This window comes from Periplaneta americana, chromosome 8, assembly GCF_040183065.1.
Source record: "Periplaneta americana isolate PAMFEO1 chromosome 8, P.americana_PAMFEO1_priV1, whole genome shotgun sequence".
NCBI classification, from domain to species: domain Eukaryota; kingdom Metazoa; phylum Arthropoda; class Insecta; order Blattodea; family Blattidae; genus Periplaneta; species Periplaneta americana.
The window spans coordinates 130,999,288-131,018,397 of NC_091124.1; the positions used below are offsets into that span (position 1 = coordinate 130,999,288).

At 36.1% G+C, this 19,110-nt stretch overlaps 1 protein-coding gene across 5 annotated transcripts in view; it reads right to left on the minus strand.

Moving 5' to 3' along the window:
- LOC138705047 (BTB/POZ domain-containing protein KCTD3) overlaps positions 1–19,110 on the minus strand; it is a 139,761-nt gene that overhangs the window by 2,809 nt on the left and 117,842 nt on the right. For 3 of the 5 annotated variants that reach the window (XM_069833620.1, XM_069833619.1, XM_069833618.1), the window contains 4 exons: positions 17,339–17,478; positions 5,260–5,446; positions 5,068–5,164; positions 1,945–2,126 (listed from right to left, as the gene is read on the minus strand). In XM_069833620.1, the coding sequence (XP_069689721.1) occupies positions 1,945–2,126; positions 5,068–5,164; positions 5,260–5,446; positions 17,339–17,478 (606 nt within the window). The other 2 variants (XM_069833621.1, XM_069833622.1) reach the window with 2 other exon arrangements.

Here is a 19,110-nt window from a genome sequence, read left to right on the forward strand (position 1 = left end):
CAGCTGTCACCGTCTTCTGGAAACCAAATGCCACTCCTCTCTGTTCATCCATTGGCCTGACTCTAATCCTCTAGCATCCATAGCTGCTAGTATGCCCTCCATCCAAGTCTTCTTTGGTCGTCTTTCTTCCCCTCATTCTGGTGGGATCCATTCCATAATTATTTTTGGTAATTGTTGTTCTGGCATTCTTCTGATATGGCCATACCACTGTAAACTTTTCCTTTCTATTATATCTATAATGTCTGGCTCGTCTTGTACTTCCATAATTTCTTTTATTCGTCTATTTCTTATTTTTTCCATTTTAGATTTCCCAGTTGATCATCTTAGGACAGCCATTTCTGTACTTAATAGTACATTATGCAACGAGCCTATAATGGTAGTAATTAAGACGCGAGTATGTTTGTTTATGAAACGAGCGCGAGTTTCATAATTTTCATATAAGCATCTTAATTACCATTATAGGCAAGTTTCATACGACTTTTTATGCTCGACCATATTTCTAACTTGAAATTATTCATAAGTATTCATATTATGGTTATCTAAGTGAGGAGCGGAACTGACCTTCTAAATTGTGAGATGTGCGCAGACGCGAAAGTATTGATTTTTTCCGAGGAACGAATGTCATTGACGTTGATATAATCTAGAGAATAACATGAACATTAATCTTGATATAACCTGGAAATTGATTTAGAATTGAAAAACGAGATGACAAATTGAATTTATTTGAATATTATTTACAATTAACGCTAACTATTATAGTAACAGAACATAATCTTCTGCTACAGTATTGGATTTCCAGCCTCTGTGACATTTCGCTAGTTGTCTTTCGGTTGCATATCCGAGAATAATCAATACTTGCACTTTTATAATGCTACAATGGTGATTTCTCATTGGCTGAACAACTGAACTATAATGAATAGGTGTACTTTAATGAGGTGCATTAAAGGGCTATTACCAGGTGTATAATTACTACATTTCAGCATGGTCGAGCATAAAATTCTTTTTGTTTCTCTAGTTGGAATTTGACAAACTTCAGCTCCATATGTCAGAAAAAATAATTTTTGTGCGAGATCGTGCGTATTTGCTTGGTTTCCGCACAAAACCAATCCACGGAAAGTCTAAAATTCCAACCTAACACACAGTAACAATTTCCCTCTTCTTACCGCTTAAATGACATATTGATTTTACTGCTTTAGGCTTTTAACATATTATTTTTAAAGACGTTCAATATAGTAATATTATAAATTGGAAACTTACCACTGCAATTTCACCTAAATTGCACTGTTAATTATTGTTTTTAAATATTTGCAAAAATTAAGTAAACTCTACAACTCCACTAAAGTTACTGCTTTCGTGATGCAAGTAACATTAAGGAAGCAGTGAAAAAATCAACAAGATTCCAGACTCATCATAGACTGGGAGAAAAAAAAGACAGACGTATATCACAGCCTGCTGGAGTATAGTAAACACAGAAAACATTTTAAAGCAACAATGTTGAAGATAGATATTTTTGTTTTGCAAATTTACCGTCATTGAACAGAAACCAAGATGGAGATTTCATTGCAACTAATTAGAAATTCCTCTTTCAGGTATGTAATAAACGATCTTTGCACAAAATAATGTACGATACATGAGTGGTATGTTTTCTTTCAATTCTCAGAAATTAAACAAGCTCAACTACGTTTCGCTTTTTTAAACTTTTCCTCGAACATGAAAACTTCAACATACCGCTCTTGTAACACATATTATTATTTTATCTGCCTCCACGAGAATATTTACTTGTGAGCTAATAGTGTTAGGTATCCAAAGTTGTACAAAAAGAGAACAAACATTTATTCCTTACTCCAAACACAACGTAATCTAATGCACACTGTTTTGAACAGCATTGATCATACAATTATACACTACAAAACACTGTACAGATATAAATTAAACTAATAATACCTGGCTCGCCCTTAGAAGAGAGATCAAGAGCTGTTGTCAGGTCCCACATCTGAATAGCTCCATTACTGTGACCTGTGAAGATAAACCTGCGAGGTCGAGATCCCATTCGACTGGAACCCTCACATTCATGGACACAGAAGGAAGTTATAGTAGTGCCATCTACAGCTTTAATCACACACACCCTGATAAAAACGAGAATACACATCCAGTAATTCATCTCTAATGTCAGTGGGGTTATTATATTAGCATAACACAGTTCGAGATAAATGTGATTCTATCTACTTGAAGATAATTAGAAACAAACATGCTTCTGTGCCAAGTTAATGTAGTTTTATGTTCCATACACTAGAATTTTCTATTTTCTAAGAAAACTGGGAAAATTAACAAATTGGTAACATCTGTTCGTCCTAATAAGCTTCTACCACCACAAGCAAATTCACACATAGGCAGAGTCAGCCACAGCAGTAAACTTTTAGAGATGGCATCACTCACTCACTCACTCACCCACCCACTCTCGTTTATTTATTACTGGAGTTTTATCTGGTGGACTAGAAATAAAATACATGTTCAAAGAGTAAAAATAAATTTAAAATGTAGTTTCTTTCCAGTTCTTCTTGTTTTCTCTCTTGAAAAGTTTGACAATAATACAACAGTGAATACCCTCGATTAATAGTTGTACAAAAAGTATGCTGACTATAATAGCATGCCACCATAAGGCAATTTTAATAGATAAAGGTAAAAGTACATGTCCCCTTTAGAGAGCCATGAAGATGAATTCAGGAACATTAAGGTAGAGCTCCATGCTTTCATGACATTGGCACTAGAATGAGGTGGTGTGGTCTGCACTATTCTCCAATTGTAAAGAAATTTTAGTGAAACCAATAAACATGTGTTGGAAACTATTAAGTTTCAATTAATTGATTCCACTTTAAATTTTAATAAATATCATATTTACTTGACTAACAATCAAAATTCAGACGGTTATTTTGCATTAGATGTTTCATCTTTTTAATCTCTAGAACATATTTTAACAATTTAAAATCATTTTCTAACTTATTGGTTATTCTCTCAATTGAAAGTTAATTTTTACAGAAACTGGACTTGTCTGACAATTGATCACTTCACTTGGTAGAAGGTATGACAGAAAATGTTAAGGTTTTAGCACAGCGATACTGTGTAAATTGCATATTTGATTAGTATTTCAAAATAATAATTAATGCCATTTCCTTTGTATTCTTTTCCAGAATGTAGGTACCAATATTACCAACGTACTAAGTGTAATTTTATGTTTCTCACTGTAAGTGATACTAATAATCTTTTAACCTGTGAAGAAAAAACTCCTGGCAATAATAAATCATAATTTGGTAATTTGTGAGGTTAAGTTAATTTTTTGCCTTTATTTTGTAAATGAACAAAAATTTGATTTGCATCTTCTATGTAATTTTTATGGCTCTATTAAGATAGCTCCCACCAATACTTTGATCTGTTAGCAAAGATCACAGTTTTCTTAATAAACAAAAAATAAATGATTTACAAAAAATCAATAATGTCATTTGGATTTTTGATGATATTTCCGTTTTAAACTTATCATTAAAGTGGACGATTTCACATAATAGTCTTCCATCTCGATTTTTTATTCTTTTATCTGTATGGACATTTTCGTTTCACATAAGACATCATCAGGTCCGTTAATTACAATTTCATATTGAACACTTAAGTATCAGTCAAATGTTAATTATTTAAGCAAAACCAATTACATAACAACAAGATATATTATGTTGAAATGACAAATCAATTATTAGAATAATATTAATTTCCTAACCAATGAATTAAACATTAAAAGTACTGTACATCAAAAAAAGTCAAAATAACGTAATATGTAATGTCTGTAACATGTATTTGTTTGATTAAAATGATTTACATTTTGTAATACTTACTTACAAATGGCTTTCAAGGAACCCAGGGGTTCATTGCCACCCTCACATAAGCCCGCCATTGGTTCCTATCCTGAGCAAGATTAATCCACTCTCTACCATCATATCCTACTTGCCTCAAATCCAGTTTTATATTATCCTCCCATGTCTCGGTCTCCCCAAAGATCTTTTTCCCTCCAGCCTCTCAACTAATACTCTATATGTATTTCTGGATTCGCCCATTCATGCTACACGGCCCGCTCATCTCAAACATCTGGATTTAATATTCCTAAATATGTCACGTGAAGAATACAATGCGTGCAGTCCTACCTTGTGTAACTTTCTCCATTCTCCTGTAACTTCATCCCTCTTAGCCTCAAATATTTTCCTAAGCACCTTATTCTCGAACACCCTTAGCTTCTGTTCCTCTGTCAAAGTGAGAGTCCAAGTTTCACAACCATACAGAACAACCTGTAATATAACTATTTTATAAATTCTAACTTTCAGGTTTTTTGAGAGCAGACTGGATGACTAAAAGCTTCTCAACCCAATAATTACAGGTAGCCATATTTCCCATATTTATTCTGCATTTATTCTCATTTAGAAATGAAAAGGTATACAAATCTGATTCTTGTCTTACAAGGAAGTTGCAGCAAATGTTAATTTCAATTCATGTTTGAATATAGTATAATTAAAATTAATTTTTATTGATATAATTAACAATATTACAAAAAAAAACCTCAATGTCACGGTTCTTTTGTCAGGCAGTTTATTACATATTTATATTTCGCATTAAAAAAGAAAGTTGATACTACTAAGCAATGAGGATGAAAACAAAATGTTAATGTAAAGTCATTATTAAATGAAATAATGAAATGTTATCAAAAAAGTCACATCAAGGATGATTTGAACCTATGTACTCTTCACTTGCTAGTGATCAGCACTCTGTACTTCATCACTGAGTTAATGCAACATGTAGCAATATCGCAATTCAGGCTAACTACATGTCAAAGAGTAGATTTCAATCTACTGTGAACTGTGCACACGGTCAAGAAGGGCTTAGACGAAATTTGACTTCAAGAGTCTTCCCAATTTTTTTGTCTTAGGGTGTACATCAGAAGAAATATCGTCTTTGAAAAAAAGCAGTCAGTATTTGGTTGTTACATGCACATATGAAGAATTAAGAATAAAAGAACTGTTAACATCATACCTCTTTCCATTGGATGCAAGTCTCACAAACAGCTGATCTGTTTCTGGTACGACCTTCTGGACAAATACTTGTTCATCATCTTGTTCACCAAATGGACCTGTTCAATCCCATGATCACATCACCATGAGAATTATGCTGCTATATATAAGACTGGATATTAATGCATGTAAATTATAAAATAGAAAAACTTACCACAGTCATTTCCAGCAGCGTAACTGACATAAGGCTCTACCTCATCAAGAGAGACTATCTTGAATGATGCAACAGGTGTGGAACCAGGTTGTGTGGAAATCATTCCTCGGAATCTTGTCACACTCCAGGTACGAACATGATTGTATTCACTGCACACAGATACGAGGAACTTCTCTGATAATGTCACCTACAATTAAAAGAATGGCACTGCAATTGCAAATTCTGGTTAAAACCTAATTGGACTATGATTTCTTGCTTGAAAAACATAGTTTTGAAATAAACACATACAAAATACTGCAAATCTAGTCTTTCAGGTAAGGCTCCCTGTAAAGCAGATTTGAATAATTTCAAGGGAAAAATTGTTCCGGGGCTGGGTATCGATCCCGGGACCTCTGGTTGAATGTACCAGCACTCTGCAACTGAGCTACCCAGGAACTCCACCTGACACCGTCTCAACTTTTCTCTTTATATCCACACAACTCGCGTGGGCTGACGAAACGCCAGAGACACACAATCTCTGTGTGACTTGGAATTGTGGTTTTCTGTTAACGTACACAGTGACGTATATATTATGCAAATCTAGTCTTTCAGGTAAGGCTCCCTGTAAAGCAGATTTGAATAATTTCAAGGGAAAAATTGTTCCGGGGCCGGGTATCAATCCCGGGACCTCTGGCTGAACGTACCAGTGCTCTGTCATTCCTTAATAACAGAAATATATAGAGAAAGTTTTGTGAAACTGCAAAAAAAAACTATTTCGAAACTCTCATGGAAGTGTCGTATAATTCATGGTACTAAATTAGTAGTGTTTACGTAAAGATGAACTTTTGGTCCTACAGAATATATGTTACGGTAACAATGATTATTAGAGGAGAAAAATTCATTCTGGTGCTGGGGATCGAACCTGGGTCTTTGATTCTACATACCAAGTGCTCTAACCAGTGAGCTACGCCAAAGTTCAATCCACAGCATCGGATTGATCCCCGGCACCAGAACGAATTTTTCTCCTCTAACAACCATAGTAGTGTTTAGCATACTATTCGTCTATTTATAGTAATAATCTCCTAAATTATTCGATTTATTTTCGTATTCATTATCTATGAGTCAATTCATACAGGCACGCTGCAGATGGGATATCAGCCTACTAATTAAAGAAACTAATGGTGAAATCTCTCTGAAAAAAAAATAAATACAGACAACACCTCAAACGATCGTCTTGTGAATTTTCTCTTCAATAAGATAAAGTGACAAATGAAATTATATGGGCCATAAAGGTTGACGCTCACTGCCACGAACCGACCAGAATGGATATCTACAGCAGTCCATCTTCTGCGGATGCTCTGATGCTCACTGCTTGGAATATTCTGGTACCAGTCGACAGGCAGTCTGGTTTCAATCATGCAGTGGGATAGTAGCAAATACTCTACAATGATAATACAGGAAAGTTCACGGTAAAAGTGGCGAATGACTCGCCAGTGCTATCTAGCGGCAGGGATTGGACGCAGTGAGGATGGCGTGACGAATACCCCAATGAACTGTGATAAGAGCTTTATTCTTCAAAAAACACATGATGTCCTAAGGGTTATTCTCATTATAGTTGTAGCCTACACAATGCCAGTTAAATGTGAAAATGTTTGTACTATGCTTTGTAAAAACTATGCCTAGCAAAATATGCTAGAACTTTCTTCAGATTTCCAAAAGATAGAGATTGGGAGTAGTCATGCAAACACCAGTATATAGAATAGTACTTTTCTGTTACAAGATGATGCTGATTATTATTATTATTATTATTATTATTATTATTACTGCTTCTACTACCGGCACTAGTTATTTGCTTTTGTCTTCTAGGTGTGCCATGCTCATATAGGTAAACAAACGCAAACAGACTTTAGTTAATGAGGTTTAATAGGGCGCGTCAGCTATCGCTATTTGCGTCCTTATCTAAACTTCTTTTAAAAACAAAACACAAACGATATCATAAGCAAAATGTGAGCACTAACTAAAAACGCTGTCAACAGTTCTAGACAAACGTTTAAAATTAGAGGGATAGAACATATTATGTACAAAAATCACAAAATATATTCGGATTACTTTTGATTATCGGACGTCAATAACCATAATTCGAAACAATAGGGGAAAGTGAAAATAGGGCGTAATAAATTGGGTAAAGTATACCGAAGTTTTAAATCAGTTGTAGGACTGTTAATTTTTAATACCCTGGTTTTAATAACAGACTGAAGATAATAGTTATTCCTTCACTGAATTTAACAGCTCCTTCTTCCGAAAATATGAGTCAAAATCAAAGCACAATAAAAAAATCGCGAAGGTCCCAAATAAACGTATTAGATCTTGCATCGAGGAAGGTGCGTGTTTTCTGATATCAGACAGAAACGACAGACCATACTCCTCCATCGTATAATTAGATAGTGAATTAGTAATGACATTATTCTCTGTGTTAACTGAAACAGTTACTAAACTGCATAAATCTACTTTACATTGTTCATATAAAACACAATTTGTTTATAGTTTCTCTGTATAAAAAATTGAAAGTCTTTACTTTTTTATCCAAATAGTGTGTCTTGGGATACGTAACATAAAAATGTGAATTGTTGATTTTGTGAAGAAAGCAGACTCATGTTTTTTCATAATAAGGGATTCAAGTAGTTATTCGGACAAATAATTTGCCTATTCCTATATTTTAAAGGCATTATTAATATTTCACTAAATTAAGATAATTTCTTTTACGATACAAGAAATCCTAAAAGATAAAAACTGGCTCAACCGGAGATGACAGTTCTAAACACAGCAAGTCCAAATGCCGATTTAATTAAAATTGTTCAAGATGATGAATTCATTAGTCACAAGTGTGCTTAAAAAGAAGGAAATGGGGAAACGATATTCCAGTTATGATAAACATTTTGCCGCAATATTCCATTAATGTTCACCTCAATACGAAAGATATTTAAGAAGAAAATTATGTTTACCAACAGTTAGATCTCTCAAAAATTGACTTCATGAATTTGGTATAGGCCCGGTATAAATCACACCATTCTACAATTAATTATTAAAAATAAAATCCGATAGTGTACCACTGAATAAAAAGGTTGTAACTATTATTGTTTAAGATGAAATGTCTTTGAAGGGAAACATAACTTATAATACTAAAACAGACACTTTGAGGGATTCATTGAATTAGGTATAGATAGGCATAATCAACAGACTTCAACTGACGTAAAAATTTCTGAAGTACCATTTGCAAACCAAGCACTGGTTTTCATTATTCGAGGCATGTGCAAAATTTTAAAGCAAACTACGTATAAGTTATTTTCTATCAAAAGATACAATGCCTGCAGAAATCTTAAAATCACATCTGCTTGATGTAAAAGATAAAATACAAGATACAGGCTTTATCCCTAAAGCAGCGACTGTGCCAGTATCTTCACTGATAAATATTTCAATGTGCTAGTAAATTGTTACATCAAAAATAAAATGGATAATCATTAGCCAAGGAACAAAAGTTTCTAAAGTCATGCACAACTTAATCACAATTATATTTGAAAATACGAGAATTGTTCCATTTCATTTGTACTCCAATAACATTGTAACTTCTTATTAATTTAAAATGTTGTGAACCTTGTGACCTTAAATAAAACTATTGATTTGCATCTTTTATTGACATCAAATGAACACTCTCTGTTTTTCCTCATGTAACCCAGCACGCCGCAAGAAGTGTGTAAACAATCCAAGCCGCTAGATAGCAGCACAGTCACTTTTCGCTGCCGCTTGCAATGCTGAACAGGTAAGCTTTGCAGTATTATTGTTATAGAGTATTTGATAGTAGTGACAGTAGCAGTTCCGAAGATGATTTTATTTTACTGAGTCTTTTAGCTGATGAGGAAGAAAATAAGAAAATAAAAAAGAAAATATGGGGGTCATAACATTGTTGTTTAGTCAACTGTTCGAAGACAAGTCTGAACTCCACAAGTGCCACCAAGAAGGCATCACTTATGAGGCAACTAGGCCAAGAGATAATGGAGTAGGTTGGCCAGTTCCTTTCCCCCTACATTGCCCACTAGCTACATATTACACTAGTCAGACTTCAGATGCATACAAGCAATTGTTCTTCCCTGACACATATCGTCAAGTGAAGTGTACTGTAATAGATGTGGATATCAGCCAGAACCTTTTTTTTTTTTTTTAGTAAGTTATTTAACGACGCTTTATCAACAGCTTAGGTTATTTAGCGTCTGAATGAGATGAAGGTGATAATGCCGGTGAAATGAGTCCGGAGTTCAACACCGAAAGTTACCCAGCACCCCGGAACCTTAATCAGAGGACCAAGGTCATAAAAAAAAAAAAGTGTTTTTGATGAATTTAACCATCTTTTCCCAGATTTGTGTAAAGATCCAGTAATGTTTTTTCATTACTTTTGTATGAGAAAGGAAAAATTTTTAGAACTTCATCTGTTATTAGCACCTGAAATCATAGGTGGAATTATGGGGAGGCATGGGGGCACTTTTTTAATTAACGTTAGAAAATATTGAATTCAAAGGATTTTTTTTTTTTTTTGCTTTTGTTTATGATTAAGTTTTTGTGCTTAAATTGACGAATTCATATCTTCAGCTCATGTGTCTGAACTATAATATTTATTTTAAATTTTTAATGTATAAGAATTTCTATACCTCATGAGGAATGGAAGCACTGTAATGTTTCTTTTGTAACAGCCTGTACTCATGTGTTAGAAGTCTGCAGGTGTTCAGGGCGCCACTTGGAGAAATATGAGTAACATACTGCACAACAATGCAGAAGAAAAAAAAATGATCCTGGTATAATGTGTAAAGACGAGATTAAATAAAATAATTAGAGTTTACAATTCATATATCTTCAGGAAAGCTTGATATAAAAAAAGTTTCTGTTAGCACTGTTACACAGTTTTATTGGTGTATATGTGTTTCTATACGAAAGAGAAAAAAAAGAGAGATTATTTTAAATTACGCCCTATTATAATATAATTTGTAGTAGATCTACAGTTCAAACCTTATACAATTCGGTCCGAAACATCACGGATATGGATGTAACACTGTAAGAAACATGTCCCCCCCGAAAATATTTTCATTAAATGATCATATTCCGATATACTGTACTGTACAATGATCAAGCTGCAATGGAGGAAGGAGGTAAATGATGTTAAATGTTAAAATGTTATATTTTATTTAACGATGCTTGCAACTGCTGAGGTTGTATCAGAATCGCCGGTGTGCCGGAATTTTGTCCCACAGGAGTTAAGTGCCATCAACCTGGCAGGGATCGAACCCGCAACCTTGAGCGTAGAAGGCCAGCGCTATACCAACTGCACCAACCAGGCCGACGGGAAATGATATCCCCCATAACCCCATTATATAGGGATTCTATAGTTTTGCTCTGCCCCCCTCCCCAAGGAAACGGCTCTCTATCTGCCTATGCCTGAAGAGCAATTAGCACTGTTAAAATTAACTTTCCATCATCCATTTTAAGAATAATCTGACTGAACAACGCACCAGTACATGTTGAGTGGGAAAATACTGAGAACACCCAACACACTTTTCTCCGAAGATCAACAAAGACATCTGAATGCTGACGATCGCCATCAGCTGTCCCGAAATTTCTGTTTGGGTTGTGTCGCGAGAATCCTGTCAGTCAGGACCAGCAGGCGATAGCTTCTATTCAGACAAGTGAGCGTGTACCATTTAAAATACATGCATACATCTCATGCAGAATGTTTCCAGTTTGTTCCGGTAGGTTCATGCCAGTGAGTGTCAACCTTTAGAGTCCAGATCAGAAAAACTAAATGTTTTAATTATCATAGAGGAAGAAGTGTTGCAGTTTCCCCATTTTTATACAGGCTTTTTCACAAAAAAGGTCACCGAAATTGAGTTCATGTTTTTCAACAATTAAAGATAACTTACGGTCTGTGTATTTTATTTATTTTGTTTCACAGTTAAGTTGAGTTAATGAGTGTGAGAGCCGACATGCCACAATATGCCGCCCTGGGAATGCACGTGGTGCATGGAACATTATTTCCAGAGTTACGAGACGGGACAGAATGAATGGGCCTTCCCTCAAATTCAACGCAACTGCTTTCCAGAACCATTTCCATAAACCTGCACCACCAAAGGCTATCCTGTCTTGGGTACAAATGTTCCAGCAAACAGGGTCTGTGATGAATCATAATGAGGGACATTCGGGAAGACTCTGCACCACCGGGAGCAATGAGAATGTCGGTTGTGTGATGGAGAAAGTTCTGTAGTCACCAAAGAAGAGTTTTCGGTGCATATCAAAGGAACTGGAATTGCAACCCACAGGTGTGTGGTGCATGGTTAAGAAACTTGATGCTCATTCATACTGGATCCAGGTGTTGCATGAGTTAAGGCCCCCAGATTACCGCACCCACTTGCAGTATTGTACCCATGTACTGGAACTTCTTGTGGACAAACCTAACCATTGTAGAGTAATTTGTCATTGCAACTATTGCATGACAGTTTGTATACACCTGTTCAGTTGTATTTATTTGTGTGTTTTGTCTGTGTGTTAAGATGTTTTTGTAGTGTGTTCTGTATGCAACGTTGTATTTTAGTTTCTTGAATGATGATGCAATCCTGCATGTGTTCTTGTTTCTGTATGTTATGTGATGCATTTGTTTTATTCTTGTGTTTGTGTTGCGTTTTCTTGTTTGTGTTTAGTCTTTCTTATGATGTTGTCTATTATGTTGGTGTTGTATCCATTTTCATGTGCTATGTATTTGATAAGAAGCAGTCGTTGCACAGCTCAAGCAACGATCAGATTTGTGTAGTGGGTGGTACTGAAGTAGGTTCAGTTCAGAGTTCCTATTCCAGCAGTTAACACAGCTGGTGTCGTTGGAATGACGTTTACATGTCGCCAAACATACAAAACGAATCAATATGTTTATATGGTGGCATTATTAGGGAGACTGTGACAAATGATGCTAAGAAAACCACGTTTTACGCAATTTTAGCTGACGAAACATATGACAGATCTGGGAAAGAACTATCTCCTGTGTTTCTCAGAAGTAATTGAAAATTTTTTGGTTAGCTAAATTTTCCACTACAAAATTGTTTAAGATTTTGTTCTGATGACTGTTCTACAATGGCAGGCAAAGAGGGTAGCATATAAATTATTTTAGGGAAAAAATACAATCGAGCATTATTTTTCCATTGCTCAAACCATAAAATAAATCTTATGCTCAATGACGCAAATAATGTACCTGTAATTGGAAACACTACTGCCACTGTAAAGGATACTATATACTTCTTCAGGGAATCGACTGTTGATAGGAATTTGGTATCCAATCTTCTGCAAATGTGCGAGACTAGATGGTCAGAGAAATATAGAAGCATTAGACTATTTGCACAAAATTTTTCCTAGCTTGTCAACACAATGCAAAAACTATTTATCGAAGGAAACTACACTACGAGAAAATCAGCATACCAGCTGCATTCAGCGGTTACCATATCTCCGTTCATCATTGCCCAAACTACAATTGCAAAATACTCAACAGTAATGGAACCAGTAGTTAATGCCCTGCAAGCAAAGAGCATGGATTTTGTAATGGTGGGAGAACACATTAACAGAATCACTGACGGGTACTCAAAAAAGACTGTGAAGATTCAGTCCCAGTCACTGACAAAATACTTTAAAAAGCATAAGGCATTGCTATGGAATCGGAAACAAAATTTCTGTTCCACAGCTCGCTCACAAGCAAACACTGGAGCAATCTGCCATCAGACTGTGATAATGACTACCACAGGCATTCACGTTTCCTTATCTTAATGTTTTTTCTTTTTCTTTCCAAGTGTCACAAAATTGTTTTGTTTACTTATTATTCTTTATGAATTGATTAGTAGGCCGATCTATCGAACCCTTATTTAGGGCGGCTTTTGTTCCTACAAATTATCTACCATATCTTGATTTCCTTACACCATCGTTTCCTTACACTTTCGATTTTGAGCACAATCCCAGCCACTGTGGCGATCATAGAATGGTCCTTCAGTATGTTTCGAAGGGTGAAGCCCTGGCTGAGGAGCACTATGGGAGAGGAAAGGCTGACCAGATTATGTCTGATGAGCAGACGGCAGATTTTCGGTCCCTACACAGTGATAAGACATCACATTCCTTTACTTATGGAGGCAGTGTAGCAATGAGTTCAATGGCCTTCCTGCAACTGAAGTACATCTAACATTCAGTATCAGGACCCAAAATCTGCTGGCTGCTGATGAGCATGCATCAAAATTTTGTTAAAGAAAGTCAGGAGAAGTTCATAAAGGAAGTTCTCAGCAAACCTGAAAAAATTGTTATAATAATAATAATAATAATAATAATAATAATAATAATAATAATAATAATAATAATAATAAATAATAATGCAATATTGTGTTTACGACGACTAATGAGATTTTTTCCAAATTCCGTGCGTGCGTGCGTGGGTGGGGGAGGGGGTGGGGGTGTGCGTATGTGTTTTTTTTAGGAACTTTATTAAACAACATATTCCATTAGAGTCTGTAATACTACATGTTCTGGTTTACATCAATATTGCATGGAATGCATATTACTTAACTTGAATTTCAGTTTTGTTATGTTAATGACTGTTGACTAATTACAATATAAGCTAGTATTATACCGCTATTTGTTTGGTATACTGAAGTTTAGTAAAGTTTATACTTGGTACAATAATTTAGATATGCTTATTACTACTCTGTGTTCTATTCTATTTTAATTGTTTGTAAAGTTAATTGCATTCACATATTTGAAGAAGTCTTTTAAGAACCCTTTCGTTAGGTCTCTTCTATCTGGTTGCCAAACTCCTCCCTTGGTTATTATGCTTCTCTGTAGTGTTTGTCTTTCCATGTTGTATTTGGGGCATTCAAGCAGAAGATGGTCGACAGTTTGGTCTCCTTCTTCACAGGGGCAAGTTGCATCTGGTGTTATATGGAATCTATAGAAGTAGGCTCTTATTCTTCCGTCTGTGTCTCTGTGTGTGTGTGTGTGTTTTTTTTTTTTCTCCATTCAACATGTTCCATTACACGGAGTAATACTACATGCCTTGGTTTTCTTATTAGGAATTTATACATACTTCCGAATTATATAAACACTAAATGCTGTATACTGTAACAATACTAGAAGAAAAGAAAAACCTCTGCGCGTGCGCACACGCACCCCCCCCCCCCGACCACATATAAGGAAATAGTAAATATTACATGTACAGTCACTAAACAAAATTATTTCCTATACAATAGCGAATACTATATATAAACTTAAGGACTAAAGACCATCAATATTCATTATAGCTATAAGCAGAGACATTCCAGCTAAGGTTCTGTGCACGCATAATATTAAATTATGAAGAAAACAAATATCAGACAAAATTACAAATTAGTAGGCCTACAGATAATATGTCGATTACATTTTAATACCGGTATTATATATGGTAATGCAGGCCTAAGTCAGATAGAAAATACTCTCTCACTACATGAATAATATAGGCCTACATTTCCTAATAAGACAGATATGGCACTTCTTATAAATATAAAGTAACAAGTCCACACCTGTGGAGTAATGGTTAGCGCATCTGGCCGCGAAACCAGGTGGTTCAGGTTCGATTTCCGGTCGGGGCAAGTTACCTGGTTGAGGCTTTTCCTGAGGTTTTCCCTCAATCTAATATGAGCAAATGCTGAGTAACTTTCGGTGCCGGACCCCAGACTCATTTCACCAGGATTATCACCTTCATCCCATTCAGATGTTAAATAACCTAACATGTTGATAAAGCATCGTAAAATTACCTACTGAAATAAAAAATAAAGTAACAAAAGCTGATTAGTAAGAACAAAGACCACACACATATCCATCTGTGTGTTTGTGTATGCAGCAGCAGCAATAATTATAATGATCATCATCATTATTATTATTAAAGCATTTTGATGAAGATAAAAATGCATTAAACAACTGATTTTATTTTGTGAACCTAATGAATGCAAGAGTTAATACATGAGTTTCTTTAGTTTTGCATCTTTACTTAAACGGAGTATAAACACAGATTATACAGGGTGTTTAAAAAATACGGGCATAATTTCAGGTATGTATTTCCCACATGTAGACAATCAAAATAGTTCATTACAACATGTGTCCGGAAATGCTTCATTTCCGAGTTATGGCCTTCACAACATTGAAATTCACCGGAACGTTTTTCTTTCTGCAGGTCGTTGTCATTACAGAAGATGTTCAAAATGTCCACCTCCTGCTTGAATACACACCTCACATCGATGTCTCATTGACCTGCGAACACGATCCCAAACTCCAGGAGTATTGCGTATGTCCTCAGAACATGCCACAATTCGATTCCGAAGGGATTCCAAATCAGGCACCGGAGACGAATAAACCAATGATTTTAAATGGCCCCACAAGTAGAAATCGAGAGGGTTCAGATCAGGTGAGCGTGGAGGCCAAGCAATTGGGCCACCTCTACCTATCCATCGATAGCAAACCTTTGATCCAAGTACCGGCGAGCCATACGACTGAAGTGTGCAGGAGCGCCATCATGCAAGAAGCGAATGTGTTGACGATTGATCAGTGGAGTGTCTTCTAAAACATGAGGTATGGTGTTTTCCAGGAAGTTTGTGTACGCCTGCCCCGTAAGTCTGTTTACAAGTACATGGGGTCCAACTAATCGATCACCAATGATACCGGCCCACATGTTGAGGGAGAACCGCATCTGGTGATGAGATGGAACAGTTGCACGTGGGTTTTCATACTCCCATACATGCTGATTGTGGAAATTTGTTATGCCATCTCGTGTGAACTGTGCTTCATCTGTAAATAATACTAAGGCAGGAAAGTTCGGATTTACATCACACTGCTGCAAGAACCACTGACAGAACCTAACTCGTGCAGGGTAATCTGCTGGTGACAGGGCCTATACACGTTGCAAATGATAAGGATACAATTGATACTCTTTCAACAGTCTCCAGACAGTCGTATGAGGAACACTGACTTGCAACACCACCCTTCGTGTGCTGATAGAAGGAGTCATGTTCACAGCCTCCAGATTCTCCTCCTGTACTTCTGGAGTTGTAGATCTTGGTCGTCCCCTTCCCAAACCAGGAGAGTTAAATTTTCCATACTCGCACAGACGGTAATGGAGACGTACAAATGTCTTCCGATCTGGACATTGTCGCTGTGGGTACCTCTCCTGGTACAAACGACGAGCCAGCGCAGCATTGCCATCCGCCTTACCGTACATGAAGTGTATCTCTGCCAGCTCTTGATTTGAATACATGTCGCACAGTCTAACGCCCACACAACACTGAATGTAACCTTCGCCTCGGAATGAACTGTCAGAGTGCCCTCTTAATGTCTTCTTTGATGGCAACGACCTGCGGAAAGAAAAACGTTCCGGTGAATTTCAATGTTGTGAAGGCCATAACTCGGAAATAAAGCATTTCCGGACACATGTTGTAATGAACTATTTTGATTGTCTACATGTGGGAAATACATACCTGAAATTATGCCCCGTATTTTTGAAACACTCTGAATATAAGCTGCTTCAAATTACAATAATTGTAATGAAATGATTCACAAAAAAAGTTTTGTGATAATATTTTATCACTTCCGCATTTACAAGAGAGAGAGAGTGTTCTGAGTGGAGGAGACTATAGACTAAGTCACATGAAAAGCATTATAGTCATCCAGGAGATACAGCAGTACCATCAACTGGACAAAAATTATGTTTAGTATATAGCATGACAATCGAAGCTAGAAAGTATTGCTATTAGCCTACACAGAAAAATGTTTGGACAGAATGACAGACAGCAAGCAAAAAATAATTTTTCTTTGTTATTAGTAGTACAAAAGCAATTTTTTTTTATCGGCAATGCTGAAACTTATATCTCCATGAAATCTCGAAATAATTTTTTTATAGCATCAAACAACTTTCTATCTATAATAATGAAGTAAAACATTTTGAGAATAATCAAGTACTGCTTAGAAAGTTTTTACAAGTATTTGTAAAATAATGTAAAAAATGTTCACTTACTTTGGTCACAGAGCTCTGATGCACGGTGAATGTCTGGAAGAGCTGTGGTCCATGGCCTACTGTTTCTGGATGCTGCACAATTACACGAACAGTCCCTGAGCTTGTCCCATATGCAATCTCAATCCAGTTGCCACACAAACCTAACACAACGAGACAAACAGTTGTATAATAATATTTCATTCTAATATTAAAGTGCAGAACACAATATATCATTGCTTTATATTAAATTTATATATATACAGAATGATTCAAGAAGGTCGTGCTTGGATCTGATTCCTGACATCATATACACATGTCTGATTTTATATAGTTTTGGATAGAATCACGGTTTTTCCTCTCATAACACAAATTCTTGTGAACCTTCATTTCATACATTACAGCTGATTGCAGCAACACACATCTTGAAGTTAGGGTCAGGGATAGAGATAACTAAACTCTGGTAACACCTCTGTATGTGACCTGACTTCGCCCCTATCATTTACAGCGAGTTCAGTATCTTTAGCCAGAGAACTATGCTAGATGAATGCAGGTTTTTTGCGTGAATAAATGGTGATCTTCAGTTGCATCACTTCATTCTGTTTAGTGACGAAGCTCAATTTACTCATGATGGCGTTTTCAATAAAATAATTTACATGTTCGGTCAGAGGAAAATCCCCACGAGATTGTGGTACATAATTTCCATTTGCAATGCATCATGTGGTTTGTTAAACAATAATTTAATTGGTTCAAACATTTTCGAGAGTCATATTATGAGGCAAAAGTACTTGCAATTTTTTCGAGAGATATTACCTCCATTACTGGAGGAAATACCATTACATATATGACAACTAATGGATTTTCAGCACGATGTCGTGTCCCCTGACCTTTCATGAGAAGTAGTGGATTATTTAAATGACAAATTCCCAGGGCTATGGATAGACTATGGCAGTCCCTTTCCTTAGCCAGCTAGATATCCCGATTTTACCCCATTAGACTACTGTTTGTGGGGATGGTTTTAAGACCACTGGAATTAATGTGTAATTCCAATCTTTGGATGAGAGATGCCCTACATCATTTTACTGTTGCCTGCTGAATAGATGTATAAGCAACAACATTGTGTCCTCTGGTATTGTTGGAATATTTTGATGGACAGTGTCCTTGACGCTGCCCAAAGAAAAAGTCTAGTGGCATAAGATAGGAGAACAACCAGGCCAACTGGTCCACCACGTCCAATCCACACCAGGATATTTTCAGCTCACAATACAACGGGATTTTAAGGTAATGTTACCAGACATCTCCATTTCCCCGAATTCATACTGAAATCTGTCCCCAAATTTAAATAAACTTCCCAAATTGTTCCTGTATTCAAAAGCAATTTTATTTTATTATAGTTAAATCGTTATCAGAGACATTAACAGTTATTCATATCATTATTAGGCACGCTAAACAAAGCAAGTTTTGCAGACTTTGTGTATGTAATGTTAAAAATGTCAGTGGCGGAAGAACTTCTGTCATCGAATAAGTGGCAGAAGTCCTGTGCTCTAAATTGTCCACGTATTTCAAAAGTGTTATTCCAGATAAGAATTACATAACAGTTGCACTACAACAAGAAGGTACTTCTGCTTTCCATACCATAACACCATCAGAGTTTCTAGTCCATGGACTGCACATCTGGCCTAGTGAAGACGTTCTATGAATCAAAGTTCACATGTTCCAAAACGAAAGTGGAAGGAATTTGTTTTCTCAGCTATGAACAGTGGTTTATGATGCTCAAAAGAGATATTATTGGCTTA